Source organism: Protopterus annectens, chromosome 2.part0 (assembly GCF_019279795.1).
Source record: "Protopterus annectens isolate FY-2018-M chromosome 2.part0, PAN1.0, whole genome shotgun sequence".
Lineage (NCBI taxonomy): Eukaryota > Metazoa > Chordata > Ceratodontiformes > Protopteridae > Protopterus > Protopterus annectens.
In genome coordinates, this window is record NC_056728.1 from 1792293730 (window position 1) to 1792318199 (window position 24470).

General features: G+C 37.7%; 1 protein-coding gene across 1 annotated transcript in view; it reads left to right on the plus strand.

The window, feature by feature from the left end:
* PADI2 (peptidyl arginine deiminase 2) overlaps positions 1-24470 on the plus strand; it is a 1404027-nt gene that overhangs the window by 924428 nt on the left and 455129 nt on the right. The window contains exon 9 of the mRNA XM_044061822.1: positions 23725-23836. Within this exon, the coding sequence (XP_043917757.1) occupies positions 23725-23836 (112 nt within the window). The remainder of the gene's footprint in view (positions 1-23724; positions 23837-24470) is intronic.

Below are 24470 nucleotides of genomic sequence, written 5' to 3' on the forward strand. Positions count from 1 at the left end.
CACACGTCCAAACACATACACATACTAAAACCCTGCCCTGACCCCATGTCTTCTCTAAACATATCTACACTACATAGTAATTAATGAGTCATTGCTGTGGTTTTATGGTGGTCACGTTTTCCTTCTAGAATAAAATTTTAATAAGCAGGCCACACAAATTGGGAGCCACTGACATTTCCCAGGGAAAGTGCATGGCTAATTACTCTACTAGACTGCCCCATTACCTGCAAGACCACTCTCAATGCTGAGCCTCCTCGAGGGGAAACCTCAAACATAGGGTGGGTCAATGAATCGGAAAGACTTAATGCAATGATGAAAACTGCTAAGTTTCCCCATCATGCTAAGTCTTTCTGAATAACAGTGATAGTGACTGCAGTCTTCAAAAATTTGTCAGAAAGCAACAAATTTTAACGGATTGAAACTATGAGCCAAATTAGGGACATTCTGAAAATTAGAAAAAGCTAAGAACTATGTTTAACAGTGATCAAATTACAGCGGAAATAAGTCACTTATATGCAGAGATGGCCCCTGTACACATCAATTGCAGACACTTTCCTGATTCCACAGATGTCTGATTATGGTGAAAAGAAAACATAAATAACAGTAAAGTATCCCATCTTCCTTTAATACAAATGCAGACTAGCCTTGCAGTGCCAGATTAGTGACTGTTTAAACTGAGCAAACAGTAAAAGGACCAGTAACTTTCAACAGACTTCATCCTCCCCACTCAGCAGTTAGGGCATGTGTGCATATAGATGTATTTATTTCAGCTCCTGCACAAACCGTAACCACACATTAAAGAATCAAAGTTTTTTCACTCAAATCACATTAATCCTGCAAAGCCAATATAATGAGTTAACAACATTTATGGATATTTCCCCATAGAATTATAAGTTTAACCCTGATTCAAATCACTGTGCATGTTCTGGTTTTCAGTGAGTCAGTAATGCCAGGCGTTAGAACTTTATACTTCCTATTGTTCAGAAATTGCACCTTGATGCAGAACCTGTTCCTGAGGATTTAGAGATAGATCCACTGCTGGCAGTAAGAGCTGTAAAAAGTGTCTGTTAACACAATGCATATGTCTGCATGTCAGAGAAACATTAACAATGATGAGAAAATACCTAATTATCAAATCATTTGCATGTCTGAATCACTGTTAACTACAGTGAGTGCAGATTAACATGTTATTCACTCATTCACTCCCCCACATACATGCATACACACAAACACACATCCACTTACTCATGTGTATATACACACACGCACACACGTGCGTGCGCAAGCATACACATAAACACTACTAGTTAGTAGGATGTTCCCGATGTCTCCTCTTACATTTTCACTGCCCTTGTATGTCATGGATGATCACATTCTCTCATTAATGTCAGACATTAGAGTTTCCGAATTCATATCCTTCAGTAACCGCATGCTAATTCAGAAGCTGTTATTCTAGCAACTTTCTAAATTTATAAGATTAATAACAGAAATCAATCCCCGAGTGTACATCTTTGTCCCATCATTAATGTTGGCTTTGTCTAGATTTCTTGTGCTTCAAAACTATGCACGTTGTATAGAGTATTCCTGTTATTTACTTCTCCCCCCTGAAACCACATAATATTAAATAAGTATCCCTGATGTCTCTTGTTCTTCCCAGACCCACATAATACTGAAGAATTGCCCCTGGTGTCTAGTGCTCCCCCAAAGCACATAATATTGAAGAAGTATTTCTGGTGTCTAGTGCTCCCTGAGCCATGTAATTATGAAGAAATATCCCTGATGTTTATTGCTCCCCTGACCCACATAATATTGAAGAAGTATTTCTGGTGTTTAGTATTCCCCTTGGCCCACATCATGTTGGAGAGATATCCCTAGTGACTAGTGTCTCCCCACCCAACATGTTGAAGGAATTGCTTGTTAGTCTAGGGGAGTGCGCGGGTATAACAACCTCCCCCATACACCACACATTCACACATCCATTCCATAAAAACAGATACACACAAATATACATACAGTCCCCTCCTCACCTGATTGCACTTATGAACACACACACACACACACACACACACACACACACACACACACACACACACACACACACACACACACACACACACACACACACACACACACACACACACACACACACACACACACACACACACACACACACACACACACACACACACACACACACACACACACACACACACACACACACACACACACACACACACACACACACACACACACACACACACACACACACACACACACACACACACACACACACACACACACACACACACACACACACACACACACACACACACACACACACACACACACACACACACACACACACACACACACACACACACACACACACACACACACACACACACACACACACACACACACACACACACACACACACACACACACACACACACACACACACACACACACACACACACACACACACACACACACACACACACACACACACACACACACACACACACACACACCCTCACACACACACACACACACACACACACACACACACACACACACACACACCCTTACTAACCCCCTACTGTGACCTCCAAGGCAGACACACATTCACACATACATCCCCTCACAAACACACGTGTACACATCCTACAATACCTATTCACTAAACTCCCCAATACTTGTCTTTACTGTGATGGATGAACATGAGCTTTTGGCCATGTTTACAGCCTACCACAAGCAGTTTCAATGGAGAGCACGTGGCTAATTAGCATATGCCTCTCAAGAATGCTACATTGGCATTTACCACAGTTGCAGAGGCAGTCCACCATGGTGCTGCATGTCTTCATGTTGCACCATAGTGATAGGACTGTCTCTAAATCAGAAAGGTTTACTGCAAGGTTTACACCTTGTATAAACCTCACGGTAACCTTTCTGAATTGGAGTTATTGATCAAGTAACATTAATAAATTAGTATAATATCTAGACCTGTCCTTGTTTTGGCATTTGTCTGGTCCATTATTTTTAGCTTTTCCCTGATCTTTGAACAAAGATAGTTGACAGACACTTGAACAGCAGTCCACAGCATGCTTACCTCTTGTTGCTTCTGCTTGCCATTTGTCTCTGATGGAAGACAAAGGTGCTTCAAGTGCTCAGTGTTCCATTTACTGTTATCTTATAACTTTCATTGAGGTCCTCACAGGCCGCATGCTTCTTGCCACAAGACTTAATAATTCTACTGAAGTTGCGTCACTGAGCTAATGACACAGTAACTAATGTTGGGACATACTGAAAAAAAAATTTAAAGGGGCCATTTGGAATTTCTTGACACTTGCTTTTCACTACAGAAGTCAAATGTTTCTGGCATATACAAAACACTTTAGACGATGCTTTATCTCCTAGAGTGCTGCAGCTAAGTAATATCCCCATGCTTGGACACTGAGGGACGTTTATTATTCATTTTTCTTTAATTTAGGGAAATAAATAAATAAATAGAGGAAAAGCACCCTCAGCTGCAGAGCACCCTAGGCGGCTGCCTAGATGGCTTATCTCTAAGGTGAGCCATTCATATAATGAAGGCCTCTACTTGGCCACCAGGTAAATATTTTAACTTTCTCAGGTTGTACTGAATGACCTAGAAAATGGATTCTGTGCCAGACCATGCAGCCTTTGACTAAATGACAACGATTTACTGGAAAACTTACTATCACTAATCAACAGAAACAGAGAGAGAGAGGCTTTGTTGGATGGAATATTGTTTCAGGACTGTCAAGTCCAAAATCATGTTGCTGTAAACCATACCAAATGTAATTTTATTAACAGATGCAAGAGATTGTCAGAAGCCAAGAAGAAATGTAACAAACAGTGGATCACTTGTGATTAAAATAGATGAGACAGTTGTGGATCTTGTTCCAGGGCTACTCAGTAGTACTAGATAAGAGTTTGTTTCCAAGCTAGTATGTACCGTCAGAATGAATCACAGAATTGGTCAGAGTTTTCTTTAAAAGGTTTGGAGAACAGAATCTTGTGACTGTTAACAGTTAAGGGAAGGGAATACTGTACTTTTTTTTTGTAACTGTGAGGGGTAACACCCATATGTCATTGCTATACTTTATTTACAAAATAGACATCTGTAGGTTTCAAACCACATTGTAGTGCAAGGGATACCATTATTATATTCTGAAGTCAGGCAAAATTCAAATCTGTTAAGCACTTCTGATGCAAAAAATGTGCTTAACAAGCTTTTGTTATGTACCTTTCACAACTGTTAAACTCTAGTTTCATGCTAGACTATTAACAGTAGTCAATGGCCATCACAGAAGAGTCATACGAAGCTATTACACACTTCATTCAGACTTCTTCAAAAAAGAAAAACAGTCTGAGTGGTAGCTGCTCTCCATGTGGTAACAGTAAGAGTGCTCTGGCTTTCAAAGCTGTAAAACACTTAGTGCTCATACAGTTTCTGTTTTCTCTAAATGTTGTGGTAGATGGGAACAGGTAAAGCTCCATTAGCTTGACTTAAATATCAAGATTCACCTGTTGAACAAACTTTGTGATATCCATGTTTTGAACATATAACAAGCAGGTTATGGTTGTAGACCCAGTCATAATACTCTGTGTTGTACACTGTGTAACTGTGCTGTCTTGAATTGCACTAAAATATTTAATTGATAACATTTCTTGTATGGGGAGTAGATATCTCTGTAACCCCCATCAGTAGGATTTTACTACTACTGTATTAAAATAAACTATACAACAGGTGGGGATTATCAAAGTATGAATACGTACCACATTGTAGAGGTGTTTTGAAAGTTTAGACTCTAATTTATTAGTACAGTCAAAGGTTGGGGATAAAAACAGGTTTTCTCTCTCTCTCTCCCTCCCTCCCTCCCTCCCTCCCTCCCCCTCTCCCTCCCTCCCTCCCTCTCTTTCCCCCTCTCTCTCTCCCCATCTCTCTCTCTCTCTCTCCCTCCTCTCTCACACACACACATCAGAGCCAACTGTAAAGGGGCATTAGCCCCCTTAGAAAGCAAAATCATAATATGTCATTTATTTCTATACTTTCATTGTGATGGTTTGTTGTCTGGCATAAAACATTCTCAAACACTTTCAGTAATTAGCAGGATTGTTAATTAATCTGAAATTCAAGAGACCTGCTAGTAACTAAAGCAGTGTGAATAGTTCATAAGCTGAGAACCTCCTAGATGCAATTGCAGATATAGCAAACATTACTGCGTTTACACATCTTCATCTGGAAACTGTATTTACTTCACAGAGGAGTGCTTATGCTTAACCGCATGAGACAGCTATAGTACATGTCCAACATGCATGCTGTTATATTAAGGATGTCTTGTATAAACTCTTTTTAATACAGAAAATATGTTATTCAGAAGCATACAATATGGAAATTTCAAACATTATAAGTTTTCACTGTATTTCATTTGTTGGACAGCATGGCATTTGTTTATTTCATGATTTAATTGTCATTTTTAAATGTAGGTGGTCTAAGTAGACTGATAGGCCTTTACTGAATTCACAGCACAAGTTAGTTCTTCCAAGGAAAGGTTTCACTGCTTACTTTAGATACCATTTTAGTTCATTAGATGTACATCTTTCATGAATATCATGGTGGTGTTTCAACAGGCAGCTAGCTTTGAAGATTTTGACCAATATTTTCTGTTATAACTGGTGCAGGTATGGATTCTGTACAGGCTTCTGTTACCCTAGGCACAATTACAGGTTTCAAAACCTGAAGTTCCACAGATGCATAAGGTAACTCTGCACTGCTCAGTGAATCTCCTGTCCTTTATGATCTGCTCAGCATGCCTTCTCAAAGACAAACCATGGCCAAGTCCTGAAAAAGTCTTGTTTTTTTCAGGAAACTGTTTAAGACCATGACTGTCTTTTTTACCTAGAATTCACCTCCAGGTTTAAAACTTCTCAACTTTGTATGCATGGTGAAAGTCTACTTCTAAGTCCATTGTTTTCTCTAGATTTTATTTTCCAGACTGGCAAAAGCAACTCAAACGTGGATCTCAGTCTTCCTGACATAATCATTTCTGGCAATTTCTGCCAGTGCTATTAACATCCTGCTGGAGACCTAGCAGGACGACAAAGCCTACCATCAAAGTTAAAGCAGATTTTACTTGTTTCCATTGCTGCTGAACATTCCCAGAACTGAGGTAAATATGTGGAATCAAGCTACTGTTAAAATTTCTTTCCAAAAGAAGCAAGAAGCTTTGTGCAAAGGGAAGTGCTGCTTTGAGTGAAAAGGACTAATGAATCATACAGTTTGGTAAACAAGAAGACACGGTATAATTTCAGTGTTCGTAATGCTCATATCAGTCATTGAATATTTAATTGTCAGCTTTAATTCTATTCTTCCAGATATTGGCAGTTGTTAGTTTTCAGTAACGAGAAAAGTTGAAAGTTGCCAAAAAACGTAGTAATTCACCATAGTCAGAAAATAACTAATTGCTATCAGCAACCAGAGACTGGGCTAACTGGAGTCTTCAATTTTTCTTTGGCAAGCTGCTCTGTTTTAAAGTTGTGGATTAAAACAAAACACTTCATTTTAATTTAGCAATTCTTTATTATCCTATGCTTATCCTATGCTAAGAGCCAAAGCTCTACAACTCTTGTGGGATTTTTCATCTATCGACAGCTTGAATTAAGTGGGTGAAGTGGGCACTCAGAATTTTGTTGCCACAAAACAATCAGATATGTGGTGAATCAAGGGAAATACTTGTAAATAATTATATGCCATTGGTGAATATTAATATGATTTATATAGAAATGTAACAAAAGGAGACACTGCCAGCCCAGCTAGCTGGAATTTTGTAAATAAATATATGTCATTTGAGAATATTAATATGATTTATATAGAAATGTAACAAAAGGAGACACTGCCAGCCCAACTATCTGGAATTTTGTAAATAGTTTTATGTCATTTGTGAATACCAGCATGATACAATTGCTTGTGTTACCAAATGTATTAGAAATATATGTTATATGTATATTAAACTACTGGTACAGAAGTGTGTGTTGATAAGGGTTTTCTACAGTACTGAGCTTCAAGGATGTGTCCACAGTGTACCCTACTGGAAAATATACCTGTGTAAATGTATATGCTTCAACAGTAGAAACTGGAACATACAGAATTAACTTGCAAAATTTCAAGAAAATAAGTTGAAATTAAATTGCTTTATGATTGTGCCATAAAAGTTAGTTTCATTGCAGCAAGGAGACAGGATGTCTTCCTGAGAAAGAAACCACTTCTAAAAGGCAAAAAATTAACAAGCAACAACAAGAAGCTGGTAAAATGTGTCAAAGATTAAAACAGGTACAACCTTTAACACTGGAGGATCTGAAAACTGCTTTACAACCAGAAGTACAGGGTTTCTCTCAAAAACTAATGACATTTGGCTCTACGCTGGACCAAATTGTGCTTAGGCTAGAACAAAATGAAGCTAAAGTTATGGACAATGAGTTAAAAATGAACTGCAACAAAAAGCACAAACCAATGACACCATAATTAAAGAATTACAGCAAAAAAGCTAGAAGCCAGATAAATAATTTTATCATAAGAGGTATTCCAGAGAGCTTTGATAATCCACAAATTATTCCAATAATAAAATAAATACTAAGCTCTCTTCTCACTAATAACGATCTCCTGGATGAGATAGTGATTGAAAGAACCCACAGAGCTATTACGTGTACAGAAACAAGTGATCTTCCAAGACAAATCTACATCAGACTATTTAATTCAGCACATGTTCAACAGATACTGTCAGCTTATAAAGTTAAAAAGAATGTTACATGGAGAACACATAAAATTACAATTACTCAAGATCTTCCTTTAGAAATTAAACAAAATTGACAGAAACTCAATAAATACTGCACTTACCTCATTGAAAATAAGATTAGTTTCCAAATGAAATATCCTGCAACTTTAACATTTTATTACAAAGAAGAAAAAATATCCCTGGAAACACCTGACCAGGCAAAATCTACCTTTCTGCATATCTTCAAAGTGAATACTGTCTGAGACAACTCTTTTCATATTTTTTGATCCAAAAACAACTTTTGGAAGGCTAAACAAGTGCTACAGCTCCAAAGAACTACAGGACAGAAGAATATACCACTCTTATGAGAAACTTCAAGCAAATGGATGTGGAATGTGTTCTAAATAACTCTGCTTACATGCCTCTAAAGAAAATGTTTTTGTTACACTGTAATACTTCAGGTACTGCCTTTTAATAACTGCCTTCTACATTTAAAAGCTGGAAAGCTACCTAACACTGAATGCATAGAGAAATGACTTTAAAGTGCATTTACAGCTTACAAAAAGGAGTGTTAAACTACAATAAATGGGATATAACCTTTGATATAATAGTTTAAGTAGTGTAAATACTAGACATTAATAGTTTCAGTTAAAATGTATAATCATTATTCTACTGGCATAATCATTGAGTTGCTTTTAAGTGTGTCTATGAGCAAGGTACTAAAACATTTCTCTTTTTTTTTCTCTCTGTTTGTCAAGTACATGGCACTGATTAATTATTAATATATGAGTTCACAACGATGTGCTTGTATGGCTTTTGCCAGTGCAGTGTTAAATGAAGTTTCCAATACATTTTAAAGAACCACAGTTAGTTGCTGTTAGCAAGAATAAGGCAAATGTTGCTGAATTTTAAAGTGCTGCCTTCTCTAAATGTTTAAAATGTATAATCATTATTCTACTGGCATAAACATTACTTTTAAATGTGTCTATGAGCAAGGTACAAAAACATTTTTCTCTTTTTGTCCCTGTTTGTCCAGTAGATGGCACTGGTTAATTGATAATATATGAGTTCACAATGATGTGCTTGTATGGCTTGTGCCAGTGCAGTGTTAAATGAAGTTTCCAATGTATTTTAAACAACCACAGTTGTTGTTATCAAAGAGAATGCAAATGTTGAATTTTAAAGTGCTGCCTTCTTTAAATGTTTAAAATGTATAATCATTATTCTACTGGCATAACCATTGAGTTACTTTTAAATGTGTTTATGAGCAAGGTACAAAAACATTTCTCTTTTTTTCTGTCTGTTTGTCCAGTAGATGGCACTGGTTAATTATTAATATATGAGTTCACAATTATGTGCTTATATGGCTTTTGCCAGTGCAGTGTTAAATGAAGTTTCCAATACATTTAAAGAACCACAGTTAGTTGCTGTTAGCAAGAATAAGGCATTATGTTGTTGAATTTTAAAGTGCTGCCTTCTCTAAATGTTTAAAATGTATAATCATTATTCTACTGGCATAACCACTGAGTTACTTTTAAATGTGTCTATGAGCAAGGTACAAAAACATTTTTCTCTTTTTTTCCCAGTTTGTCCAGTAGATGGCACTGGTTAATTAATAATATAGGAGTTCACAATGCTGTGCTTGTAAGGCTTTTGCCAGTGCAGTGTTAAAGGAAGTTTCCAATACATTTTAAAGAACCACAGTTAGTTGCTGTTAGCAAGAATAATGCAAATGTTGTTGAATTTTAAAGGGCTGCCTTTTTTAAATGTTCATATATTGTACTTGTTTTTTGAAAATACTGTTTTGTAAACTCTTTAATAACTCTTGAAATGTTAAGAATTATAATATGTTGCTATTACTACAAAACTTTTTATAAAAGCTACTTTTCTCTTTCTATCTATATAATATCTAAAGATACAATTAACATAATATTTTAAGAAGTCTGAAAATGAATCTGCAGTACATAAATAACAAAAGGAGCGGGATTGGCACAGTCTGTTAGCTGATGACTGTTCACACTTGGAACAGAATGGGTATTATTGACATCCCTCTGATAAATATTTACTCCTTGTTGCTAAAAATAATGGTCTCTTTTAGTTTCTTAACTCATGCACATTTACTAATACAGAGGGATGGGTGGTTAGGCACCTATTTAGAGTTTAGGAATATAGAAGTCACATAATTTATTCTTAAGATAAATACACTAACAGACAAAGTTTATAACTGTATTTTTGAATATCAACTAATGAGAAACTTCAACAATATTAATAAAAAATGATAACCATAGACTCTTGGAATGTTAAAGGGATGGTAGATAAAAAGAAAGAAATGTAATCATGCACCTCACATACCAAACTAAGGCTGATATAACTTTCTTGCAAGAAACTCACTTAGATGACCAACTTTGGGTTAGAGAAAGGAAAAGAAAATGGGTTAAAACAATAGTTGCTGCAAATTATAGTACTTTGTCCAGGGGAGTGGTGATTATAGTAAATAAATCCTTCCAGTGAGAGGTTACTTCCTATGAAGCTGACTCAAAGGGGAGATGGGTATTATTTATTATTGAATATCATACTTTGAACAAACCATGACTCTTTCTTCATATATATAGCCCTTGCTCAAATCAACAGCTCTTCATTTATGAAATCTTTAATATATTAGCCAAATACCCAAATCATCTGTTTATTGTAGGTGGGGACTGGAATGCTTTACTAAATCTAGATAAGGATAGATTGCATAATAAAAACAGACAGTCACAATCTACCACTACAGCACTTGAAGAATTACAAAATATATTTGAACTAGTTGACCCTTATGTTAAATTTCAATATTTTAAAACAATATCAATATTCACTTTCTTTTCAGCCACTCATAAAACTTGGTCCAGGATAGATGCTTTTCTAATTTCCCTTGCTTTCCTTTCTAACAAATTAAATTATGCTGTATCACATAAAACTCTTTCAGATCATTCCAAAATTAGACGTTTAATAAATTTTCAAGCCCATAAACAAAATATTTCCTATCTCAATACCTGGACATTAAATCCTAAAATTATACAAAACCAAGAAACAACACAAGAAATTCAGAATGTCCTAGCCCAACTCCAAAATGATCTTATATCCACTCAAATTCCATATGACATACAATGGGTGGCTGCCAAGGTGGCCATCAGGGGTATTATTATTCAAACATCTGCATGGCTCAAAAAATATAACAATCTTAAGAATGAACTACAGTATCAAATAAACACTGCTGAACTAGAACTTCAGGAAAAATATTCTAAAGAACTTGAGGAAAAAATAATTGATTGGCAAAAACAATTACACAAACGCTATTTAGAAAATCTTCTTAGAATTAAGGTCAATTTATCAATATTCAGAATGGGCTCAAACGCCATCCAAATTCCTAGCTAGACTAATTAACATAAAAAGTGGACCTCCTAGGATCAAAGAAATAAAATATGAAGGACAGGTGAAATATAAAGACCAAGATATAGTGGACGCTTTTGAAGATATTTATAAGAAATTATACAATATACCCTTATCACCATCTACAGACAGATTTGAGGATTTTATACATAATACACTTTCCACAAATTACGGAAGATCAAAGGAAACTCTTAAAATCACCATTACAATTAAAAGAGATAAAAGCTGCAATAAACCAACTAAAACTAGGTAAATCCCCTGGGCCTGATGGATACACATCTGATTTTTATAAGCTATTCATGGAACCTATCTTCAAAGTGTTATTAAAAGTTTTCAACTATATAATACAATATGATATAACAGACAAATACTTAAATAACTCCAAGACAGTGTTGATTCCTAAACAGCATTCTGACCCAACAGATCCAGCAGATTATAGACCAATAGCCCTCATAAACACTGATCTTAAGATATTAGCCCATGTTATAGCAAATAGACTTAAGAATATACTCCCCTCTATTATTTCCCAACAACAAAAGGGCTTTATGACAAACAGACAAACAAGTGACAACACACTCCTCTTAGATACCATTGTAAGACTACTTAATAGTGATAGATGCCCCAGGTATGCCCTTACAGTAGATGCAACCAAAGCTTTTAATAGAGTACACTTACACTTTCCATTTAATATACTGCCTTTATATGGTTTTCCTCAAGAATTCATTAAAATGATCCAGGTTCTGTATCAGAAAGCTTCTACCACTATACAGGTAAACAAACTTATAACTAACCCTATACTCTTATCCAATGGTACAAGACAAGGATGTCCTCTTTCGCCATACTTATTTAATCTTTATTTACAACCCTTCCTTCTGTTTATTTCACAAAAAATCTTTCATCATATTCCCAGAATCCACAATACAAATCTTATATACTCGGCCTTTGCTGATGACTTAAATATATACTTCCAACTTCCCACTACTGACCTCCCAAAAATACTTAAAGCTATTGATGAGTTCTCGGTAGTTTCAAACTATAACTTAAATTTAAACAAGTCACACATATTTCCTCTCAATCCTATAGGTCATAAAGAATTGTACTTTCCCATGAGTGAGATCAAAGTAAACTATCAGATAAAATATCTAGGAATACTATTTACTTCGGACTTCAAAGATATTATAAACAATAACCTACTAAGTACTTGGACTAGTATTTAAAATTATATTGATAGATGGAAGAACATCAATATGTCTCTACTGTCAAAAGCTAGTGTTGTCAAGATGAATTTTCTACCATGGAAAAAACTATATCAGGATTCTTATGGTATCCCAAATCTACCAGAATTAAATATGGAAAACTTATACTCGCCAAAGATAAGGGGGGATTGGGGTTGCCTGATTTTAAGCTTTACTATAGTATAATTACTGTCTACAGACTAATACAAATAATAAATTATGACTTATATATAAATACTTGGACACCCCAGTGGACCAAAATCTGGTATGAACAGCTGAAATCCCTTGGCTATAATATCAAATCCCTACCATTCTTGAATTTAAACCAGGCTAGCATATACATGAAGAATCTACACCCACTAATTAAAAACATGATTCTTACAACACAGAAACTATTTAAATCATTGCAATTAGCTGACGCATTTGCCCTTATACAACCATTACACCTAAATCCTAATCTACTAATAAATAATAAACCCATAAAACTAACAAACTACCCCGTGATAAAAGACTACATGATATGGGATATATACCAATGGAAAGACTATAACATGGGGCAAATGAGACTTGAACTCAAACTTCCTAAGAAATATAGTATTATCCTTAACCAACGTCACCATCTTATAAATGCTAAATTCTCACAAATACACACTGACGTACAGAACATAAATTTAGTTCATAGGCTCATAGATTGATACTAGGCTATCAGCCCTAGGGCCTATACAAGCCTAGCCATAACAATTCCCTGGCTATTTCTTCCCACATTATTTACTTTCCTGGACCCCTGTCTAGCAGGGTGACTGACGTGATCCCTGGGGTGAATTTCCTTTCTCCCATCCAATTGTCAAGGTTCCTCTTGAAGAGGTCCAAAGAGGCACTCTGCTTGACATGTATGGGCAATCTATTCCAGAGTCTGGGGAGTCTCTGGGTCAGGAACCTATCCCTCCAGCATGTTTTGTTTATTGTGATGACGAGGTTTAGATCCCTGGAGCGTGTAGCTCTGAGGGATTGGGATTTCTTTAAGTGTAGCATGTCCAACAGCTCTGGGTTTGACATGGCCTTGTATGTTAAGCAGAGATCGCCTCTGAGTAGACGATATGCGACAGAGTATAGCTGGAGTTTTTTAAGGTGGTCAGTGTAGGGCATCTGGTTTAGGCCTGTGATTCTTTTAGTGAGGTATTTCTGAGGCCTTTCCAGTTGTTGCAGATGTCTTGAGAGGTACATACCAAATGGGGCGTTGTATTCTATAATGGGTCTAATGAGGGATGAGTACAGTGGGACAATGACCTCCTTTTTTCTGGATGAAAAGCCCTTCGTGATGAGGTGTGCCACATAGAAGGATTTACTGACTGTTGTGGCGATGTGGTTATCGAAGGTGAGACCACTGTCCACCTGTGTCCCTAAGTCTCTTATCACACTTTCTGTGTTTAGTGTACTGCCACCTATATGGTAATTCATGGATACATGTTTTTCCCAAAGGGATAACAATACATTTCTTGGCATTGAGCTTGAGCCCATGGCTCTGGCACCAAGCATCTGTTTCTGTAAGGCCCTTTTGTAGAGTATCCACATCATTTGGGATTCAATAATGGCTCCCAGTTTGCAGTCATCTGCAAACTTTGTTAGCCAGAGTCCCTTAGTGTTGACCTGTACTTCAGAGAAGTAGATGCCAAACAAGAGTGGCCCCAGGACTGAACCCTGAGGTACTCCACTTGTCACTTGTCTGGAGCTGGATTTGGAGTCGGCTACTTTTACAGTATGGGTTCTATCAGTAAGCCATTTAGCAACCCATTGGGTGACATAGGGATTAATGCCCAACTTAGTAAGTTTATCCATGATTCCAGAGTGGGGGATGGTGTCAAAGGCCTTGGCAAGGTCTAGATAGGCTGTGTGGACCACCTTACCCTTGCCCATGGCTCTGGAGACTGATTCAAAGAAGTCAATCAGGTTCAGGAGACAAGATCGGCCCTTCACAAACCCAAACTGGGTGGGGTCCAGTGTTTGAAGGTTGCCAATGTCTTTGTTTATAAGTTCCATGATAATACGCTCCATGGCCTTGCAGATAAGGCTTGTCAGACTGATGGGACGGTCGTTTCTGGGATCCAAGGTGGATCACCCCTTGTGGATTGGGATAACTGTAGCTCTGTGCCACTCAGTGGGCATGAAACCTGAGGTGAGGCTATGATTAAACATGACACTTAGGTGAGGTGCCAGTTCATATTGTAGTTCATGTAGTACACAGCCCAGGATGTCATCTGGTCCCATGGATGCTGTATTCTTGGCTTTAGAGAGTGTGTTTTGTACCTTTGTGGCCATTATTACTGGAATTTGGCAATCTTCCGGTATTGAGATGGGCCATTTAGGGGGTGAGAGGGGGGTGAATCTATCTGCCAGGATATTGGCAATATCCTTCAGATCAGTATATTTAATGCCATTCTGTTTTAGCTTAGAGCAGATCTGAGCATTGCCATTTAGATTCTTGACATAGTTATAGAATGCTTTGTGGTTGTCTTTGGAATCTTTGGCAATTTTATTTTCGTAACTAGCTTTGGAGGATTTTATGAGGCATCTCAGTTTCTTACTGAGGCTAGTAAGGGAGTTTTTTGCATCCTGGGATTTTCCTCTTTTCTGCAAAAGTTTCTTCCTTTTGTTGTAAAGTTTGTTTATGGCAGGGGACCACCAGATTGGCTTCCTTTTTTGGATGAGAGCATTTTGGTTCTATTTGGGATGGCACGATTCATGCATGAGTGGATGTGCTCTAAAAGTGCCTTAGTGTAGGATTCAGCAGTTGAACTTTCAGTTCCCGTCTGCATGGGTGTCATGAAGTTTGTCACTTCTGACTTGAGTAGCATGAAGTTGGCTTTGGAGAAGTTTTTATGGTGGTTTCTTTACTGGGGGGTGGGATGTGGATGTTAAGGGTGATTAGCTTATGGTCAGACCTGACTAACGAGGGGGTGACCATAGGTATGGAGCATTGATTTCCCATGTTGGTAATGACCAGGTCTAGGATATTGGAGCCCCTGGTGGGAATATGGATTAGTTGATCCAGGGCATTGGAATTTATGAATTCCAAGAACCGTTGCGCAAAGGTGTTGGGACATGAGTAGTTTTCCCAGTTAATGGCAGGATAGTTAAAATCACCCAGTATTAGGGTGTTTGGTTCTATCTTAATATTTTCCAGTATGTTTAGAAAGGTGTAGTGAGAATCTTGGGGTATGGTGGGGATCTGTAGCAAGCTACAATTTGGATTGCAGTCTTACCTAGTGTTAGTTGCACTTGGAGAATTTCAGACACATTGTGTTGGCCAACTAGCCTGGTGGTGTGAATATCCTTGGTGAATATTGACACTCCTCCACCTTTAGTGTTTTGGTCCTGGTTTGGTGGCCGAAAAGTGTGGTAAGAGTTGTAGCCTGGTATTGCAGGGGTGCTCTCTGGAGCCTTGAACCAGATCTCAGTTACTGCACAGATATCGATGTTCTCCATTTTAGGAGTGCCTCGAGAGAGTGCATTTTGAGGTTTAGACTTCTAGCATTGAGTAGCATTACCTTCAGATTTTGCATGCTTGTACCTGTTATGGTGGTGGTTTTGTCCTTTGAATTTTGCCTAAAAAAGGCACTATAGGGGTGGCAAGAGCCTTAGCCAGTAACCTGAATCCCAGGGGCGACAGGTGCAGACCATCTCTGGCAAAGCATCGTGGTCTGTCAATCATGTCATCCCAGGCAGACAGATACTGGATCCCCTTTGAATGACACCATAAGCTTAGCCAATTGTTGAAGTCAATCATTTTATCCTTATATTGTGGTATCATTCTGGGCGAAGGCAGGATGCTACTCAGGGCTAGGGTCATACCTGCCTGGGCCACAGGATCCGAGAGCTCTTCCATGTCTCTTTTCATGTAGTCCAGGGAGGTACGTCTCAAGTCATTCACTCCAACATGGACAATGACAGAGTCATATTTGTACTTGTTGTGGAGTGACTTGAGTGCATGCGTTATGTGGCAGATCCTGGCACCCGACAGGCAGCTGACTGTAATTTTCTCCTTATTCAACCTGGTGAGAGGGACATCACTGTGCTGGACTATAGAGTCACCTATGACTAAAGTGTTAGGCACATTGTCTTGCCTTAGGGGCTGTTGCTGGGTGGCACACTGGTGTTGTGAACTATGTGACACATTGGTTGTGATTGGTGTTTGTTTGCGTTTCAGCTTCAGAGGTCTTTGTTGCTTGGGCAGGTTACAGTTAAGGGCCTCTGCATATGTGGATTTAGTGTTGCTATATGTGGGTGTTGGTGGTGCGGGTTTAGAAGGGCTATGTGTTGCTTGAGGTGTAGTGTGGGTGTTAACCTTCTCTTGACTGTTTAGCACAATCGTGGGTGGAGAGAGCTTTGCTTCCATTTTGGCTATGTAAGTGCATCTCTCACAGGTTTTAGTGTTGGGTGGTAGGAGGAGAGGGTTGTCTGTGTACATGAGGCAATTGCTGCATTGCCCCAGTATGCCCAGATTCACCAGGTGGACAGGAGAAATCACCAGAAGCTGACCCTTGGACATGCCTGGTTTGGGGCTTTTTTTCTTTGTAAAGTATAGGAGCTGTTTCCTTAGCAAGGTACTTTGCAATTATAGGCTGTTTAGTGCCTACTATTAATTTCTCCTTGTTAACAAGGAGAGTTCAGTGTTTGTATGAGTTTAAGGCTTCCTAGTGCTTTCCAGCAGGTATTAGAGAAAGTGCTAGTCACTGGGATGCTTAAAGGTAAGATTGAAAAGAATGCACTCTGCAGTGTGCACTAGAGAAGTTAGATGTGAAAGTAGGTAACTTGAGTTTTACCTGTTTAAAAAGTTAAGGTTTAGTGGAGAGTTACTATTTTTAAAACAGCAAGATGGATTGAAAGGGGTGGTCACTTTTGTATTTTGGTACTATGAAATACTGTAGGATGGCCAATAAATTTAAATAATTGAAGGGGTGGGATTTCAAAAATGATGATTTTGTGATTACTCACATAAGTCAGTGAAAGTAAAGAGAAATGAGATATATGGTCAGATTAACATAAGAGGTGGGCAACTAGAAAGACAGTGGTCCTTAATTAATCGGTTCTTATTTCTGCCTGACTCAGAACAGAGAGAGCTGTGGTCTTTCTTGTAGTTTTAATATGCTGTTAAAACAGAATGCAAGCAAAACACAAGGTAAAGAAAACAAACTACAGTATTCAAAATATAGAAAGGCAATACAGTAATACAAAAAATAAAAGCAAACTAACCTTTCCTTCACAGCAAAGTGTAGCAGAGTCTGGATGAGCCTTTCTGGTACCAATTAATACTTGAAAATCTTGCGATTAAAGGGAAAACAATTTCTAGGACTTATAAAATTGTAATGAGCGCAAAACATCAGAATTCTTTATTAATTTCAAACTATTGGCAAATGAAAAATCAGTCACTGACTGAAGAAAATAAGAAACTAGCCATTGAAAATACAATCAAATTCATTCCTTTCAAGAAGCTGTTATATACACAAATTATGGTAAATAACAATCTATATTATACCTTATCTAAATTAAATAAATTCAATCGTAACTTTTTGCCTATATGTCCCCATTGTCCGGATCAAACAGCTGATATTTTACATGTCATGTGGAACTGTACTAAGATACACAACTTATGGTGTTCCTTGAGAGTAAGATTAGAGAAGATGGGATATGAAAAATCAACCCTTACATGGGAGACAGCTATATTGCACATTAACATCAATCAACTTCCAAAAATATTAAAACATGTCTATTACGATGTGTGCCCTTATTAAATTCTTTATTACAAAAAATTTGAATGTCATGTCACCAATTACATGGGAAAATTTTAGCAATCTTGCTATGAAATATATCTCATCTCACAAATTAGTTTATTCAAAAACAAAAAACAAACGCTATTACCAAAAATATTGGGGTTACTTACTAGATATAATTCTTGGCAAATAAAATTCGCCCACAAATTGACATGATAAGCTAACCTTTTAATAATAAATGTAGTATAACCAGTTTTCTTGCATCTTCCCCTTTCTCTTAGTATATGTGTATCTAGATATTTTCCCTAAATATACAATGTTGTTGTGTCTTTCGGCTTTTCCCGGTTAGGGGTCGCCACAGCGGAACTCCGGTCCGCTAATGATTGGTAGTTGATTTTTACGTGCCAAGTTACCAGCCCTGATGCACAACCTTCAACGAAGGTACGCCCATTCACGCATGTCTCCACGCAGAAGACGCTCTAGCTGAAAATCGAACCTGGTTGAATTTCTGTCTTTACTTTCTGTGTAGACTATCCCCATTCCACTATCCCTTATGAGACCAAATGAACATAAGAATTCTCATACTTTACTTGACGATGTAGTGACTTCTAGTGTATACATTGTGTGTGTGTGTGTATATATATATATATATATATATATATATATATATATATATATATATATATATATATAATTTTCTCGAAACGAGATTGTTGTCTGTTTTCTTTAGATATGTATTTATATTGTTTATTTGTGTTTTTGAGTTACTGTATTGTTATTATTTGGAGAAAAAGAAAATTGAAATAGAGATTTTGGGGGGAAAAAAAAGAGACAGGATGTCTGGAACTAGGGTGCCTTCTGCATTGTTTTGTGAGTGTTTTATGTCTTCCAGCAACTGCAAACATCTGAGGGTTATGTATTATTCACAAGGAGATATCAAATGCTACAATGGGGGTTTAGCTTGGGAACTTAAGTCATGTGACAAAAAGTGATGCCGTCCAAGCTAACCCAGCAGTAATATTTGATATTAATTTAAGAACTCTCTCACTGACACTGCGCATTTTGTATTTTAACTTTGACCTAGGAACATCCACTCATCACCATCTCTGCACTTGCCTTGCTGTAAGTAAGTCTAGGGTACAGTAATTTCTCTTGGATACAGTTAGGAATATAGTGAAGTATAGCTTGGATGTTTTCTTTATTTATTTGAGACTGTCCTGCAATGTTTTTAACATTTCCTGTGATTTTAAATTCTGAAGTAACTGTGTTTGTTTACTGAGTATTGTCTTGTTCTTTTATTATTTATTATTAAATGTATTAAACCTATCTTTGTGGCTGATATTTGTGAGACATATTTAAGCTCTGAGAGAACTTGCATATGTATTTGGTGACACTGTACAGGTCACTCCTAATTAGCCTTGCTCTTGGTCAGACTACCATTTGGATTAATAGTAACATTACACAGTAGGATTGGAAACCCTTTGTTAAGGGCCTTTATTAGCTGATAAGTAATGGCTGGTGGCAACTGGAACTACCTTGTAGTCTGGGCAGAAGGGGTCATAGCTAGTAAACTTGTGCCAGCCTTCCCCATGTGTGTGTGTGTGTGTGTGTGTGTGTGTGTGTGTGTGTGTGTGTGTGTGTGTGTGTGTCAGCTACTTGGGCAGGGACACGAAGCACTGGTTGGACAGAGAGGGTGCTGGAGGTCCTAGTTTGGCCACTCAGCTGAGATCTCAACTATGTAGCTGTGCCAGTGGGGAGTCTTATTGGGGATCTGGAGAAAGAGGGTGAAACCAGCCCCAGACTGACTGTGATCTCTCTGTGCTCTTAAGGGAAATTGCACTTTACTGTGTGTGTGTACTTGTCATCCTCCCAAGTGTACATTCCCCACTGGTGCTAGTGGTGAGGATTGATGCTCCTTGATTACTGGGCCAGTGCTGGGGCACCACACTGCTCATTAAGTAAGGTAGCAGCTATTAAAATGGAGCAGTCTATACATTTGAAAAGCTGCAGTACTGTAGCTTGTCTGTGTCTAATTCTGAATACTTCAGTCTTTGATTAACTTCATCAAGCTAGGGTGTTTTTTATAACTGACTGCTCCTAATTACCAGTACCTTGTGAGAGTGTGAATTTTGAACGTGATGCTTTGAGAACTTTAGTGAATGTCCTAAATTCACTGTTATAAGAAGTTACAGTGATTGGTTAGTATTTGGCCATATCCCTGATATGTGGCAAAATTGAGCAGTTGGCAGCATAACTTCGATGTCAATATGAAGCTGTAAAGTTGCTGCTTCAATTCTTAGTTTCTTCTGCCTATTAAGATTTGGAATTGTTTGTGATGCTAACTGTAGCAAACTGTTTTATTTTCATTTAATTCAGAGTGTAAACATATTGCTGCTTTTAAATATCAAGAATAATATATGTCCCATTAACTGCACATTTTCATTCTTTAAGCTTCACCCGATACCTCCCAGTTGTCACCCACTTCCCATGTCATCATCAGCCCTACTCCTGGCTTCAAATTACTTTATGCAGCCCTGTTTTCTTTCCCTATAGTGAAAACAATTAACAATATTCAGTCCCCGATCACTGGGAAACAATAAAGTTATTACATTTTTGTGTGTGTTTGTGGTGGGGGTGGTTAGGCAAGTCTCTCAGTGTTTACTTTTTATGAACTCATCAAAAAGCTTATCTTAATTGTGCAGCTCTTTATTTCCTTTATTTATTCTGCGTAGCATAACTGCGAGCAGTATGGTCAAAAGAGTACAGTTTAGTAAATTCATACTAAATCTTAGCAGTCTGTTGACATATTCCCTTTACTCCATGGTAGAGCAATCTCAGAATTAATATGTATAACTATCACAGGTAGCCATACTGTACAGCCCCCATTGTGACAGTAAATTTTAAAATGAATCGATTGCTTGCATCACACACACGTTTTTTTAAAGCAGGTCAGAAGAAAAACATTACATTTGGCTAGTATTCAGAGATCAAAAAACAAAGCATGAAAAAAAAGACTGGTTCTGCTATTGTTCAAAAGTTGCATCTTTCCAATACTTTCTACATAGGAAGTCGCAGCCATGCCTAACGTCATAGCACTTCATAACAATTCAGAAATCTGCAAGAAGACTATTTATTGACAGTTTAGATTTGCATTGGTCATATGCTTTCCTGCAATGTACTAGCAAGTGAGGTTACAAAATTCCTGAAAGTCTACTTTCCGCTGAGGATAAAAAGCACAGGTGAAACTAACGAATGACTCAGTGAGAGCTATTGCGAGCACAACTGCAATTTGAGATGGAATTTGACTAAACAATCGAAGCATCCTGTAAGCACCCCCTACCCCCGCAGCCAAAGCTGGGATATGCTCAGAAAGCTAGACTGAAAATGTAAACAAAGATCAGAATGAAAACAAAAAAAAATCTGTGGGACTCTCCCTTTAAGGTATCACACACTGAAACCTCTAGCTTGGTTGGGTTTTTCTTTCTGTTTTTACTGAATTGACTATACAGAATTTGAATCTCAGAGAGAAGTTGTAGCCATTTGGACTAATTAGATTGTGAATATAACTTTGTAGTATAACAGTGAAGTTTTTTTTCTAATGCTGTCAGTTAGATGTCTGGTATTTAGTATAAGAATAAGTTTGTGGAAATCGGTTTGTTTTTGAGGACTGTTCTTTCTTTCTCTTTGATATTGTAATATTAGCATATTGTAAATGCTTGGCAGATTGAATTTTTGAATGGCTGTCTGACATGCTAAAAGGTATTCAAATGTCCCCTTATATTATTTGTTCTTTATATGACTGCTTGAGTATTTTATGCTTGTAATTATAAGTGTAAGGTGTAGATCAGTGAGGAACTTTTTTTTTCCTTTCCGTAATGTTTGAGGCTGCACTACCATAATGACCATTAAGCCTCCCACTACGTAACCCATTTGATCCATTTTTTTCTTCCAGAGATGATAGCCCACCAAACCATTCATCCCCCTGGGGAGTTAGAGCAGAGTACCAGGAGTGGTGTCTTCATGTGCTATGAGGATGGGGATTTTTGTTTATGCTCCAAACTCCCACCCCTGATGGCTTGTGTCCTCCATAATCAGTTGGTAGCAGGAGACGCATGTGTGCTACCACATATATTAAGTCCACTGACCAGGCAGAATACTGCGTTAGGCTCCTTGCTGTTGGTGATGCAGATGTCATTGGTGCTGTGAGCTGAGCTGCCACCTTCTTCCCAGAATGATCAACCCAAAGTTTGCCACCCACTTTCATCTCCCTCCACCCCAGTCCTTCCATCACCCATGTAATCAGTCAAACACACGTCTTCTGGTTGCAGTCGTGGCTTTATCCCTCAGTGCTGTGGGACTGGGCTTGATCCATGTGGAACTCTTGAGTTCACTGAGTCAGAAATAGAAAACATTCTGCACCTTGTGACCAGTATGAATCTTTGATTATTCAGTACAGTTGTGCTGTCTGCAACATCTACACTCCCATTAGGAGTATATTGTGCATTTTGGGTAGTTTCAGCTACATAATAATGTTGATAGAGGGAGGCAGTTTGGCTGTGAGAGTAGTTCTTGAACACTGATGGGAGACAGAATTACAACTTAAAACTTTAGTTTCTGTAAATTAATTAAACTGCTAAAAAGGGTAATGTTTTTCAGAGAAGTGAATTGGAGAGAATACATGACATTATTTGTATTTCAAATGGAAAACTCAAAGAGTATCATAAAGAAGCATACTTTTTATAGAGAGACGGGCTGGAGTGGACTTCCAAGGTAGGCTATTGAATTACATGTAGCTAAATATGTCAGATCTGCACTGGACAGTCATAACACATAGGTTCATAGGTAGGTACTAGGCTATCTGCCCGAGGGCATTTATAAGCCTAGCCAGAATGTGTCTGCTTTCGCCACCCCATTGATTAATTAACTGAGCTTCTGTCAAGCAGTGCCAATGAAGTGATCCCAGGGGTGTACTTTCTGTTACCCATCCAGTCGTCAAGGCTTCTCTTGAAAAGTGTTAGTGAGGGGCTCTGCCTAATGTAGTTAGGAATTTTGTTCCAAAGCATGGGGAGTCTGTGTGACAGGAATCTATCCCTCCAGCATGTTCTATTTATTGCTGTGGCGAGGTTATGCATTCACTGTGGAATGAGAGTATTAAGCAGTTATGTAACATGGTGTAAGCAGAATGCATCAGGTTGCCCTTATCTGCAGTTTTACTGTGCGCCTATTTTTAACTAGTTGTCATTTCTGAAAAAGCCTACTACTTTAAATACTTCATAGTACTTATTTTGATACTATTAGATACATATTATGTGATGCCACATACTGATGTGTTACTAATGTGCATTTTTGTCATTTTTCTAGTCTTTTGCTTCATTTTCTAGCTTACTATAAGCAGCAGAGTTCAACCCTTGGTGTATGTTTTATGTTAAAGTAATGTCTCTTGATTACTTTGTAATATATTTCTAATAACTGTTGCGTGCAAAATTCTTCTAGCGTTGAAAATAATGATAAATTCCGAAAAGGTGTCAAGAATTTGACAAATGAAGCTGAGTGCAAGCTGACAGTGTGCTATCAGTATATGAACCGAGGGGATCGTTGGATGCAGGTATGTTATGCAATGTAAGAATCACTCTGAGTGTTTATCTTAGCTTTAAAATCTGAGCTTGGCTATATATAACTCACACTGCCACAAGCTGCAAATATTCATGCCAAAGCTAAACTGTTAAACATCCATAAAAAATCCACACTGTAGCCTAGACTACTGTTTTGTTTGTTTTGTTTGTTTTGTCACTGCTTTGTCTTTGCAAAATGTACCTTTGAAGCATTTGTTCTTCATATGAGTTAAAAGACAGAGGTAAAAAAAAAAATCACTGCCTGATAAATGGTATAAAAGGTTTAAGCCTCTGAGCTGTTATCAGGCTACTTCTTGTACCCAAGGTATATTTATTTATTTATTGACATTTGTTGACTGGGAAAGTCCACTGGGCCATTGATCCATTTTCAGTGGAAGCCCGGGGAGAAAAGCTCCACAGTAATGCATTCAAAAATTTAGAACATTAAGACATTACAGACATTTACACATCTAAAAGAAATATGCTATTGTGGTAATACATTTAAAATGAAAATATTTATAATTCCATATACAGAAAAAAAAATTATCGGTACATTTTGAAGCAAGAAAGAGAGTAGAAAGAAAAGAAACAGAGAAGAAAAAAACACGATTACAGTCTACAATAACT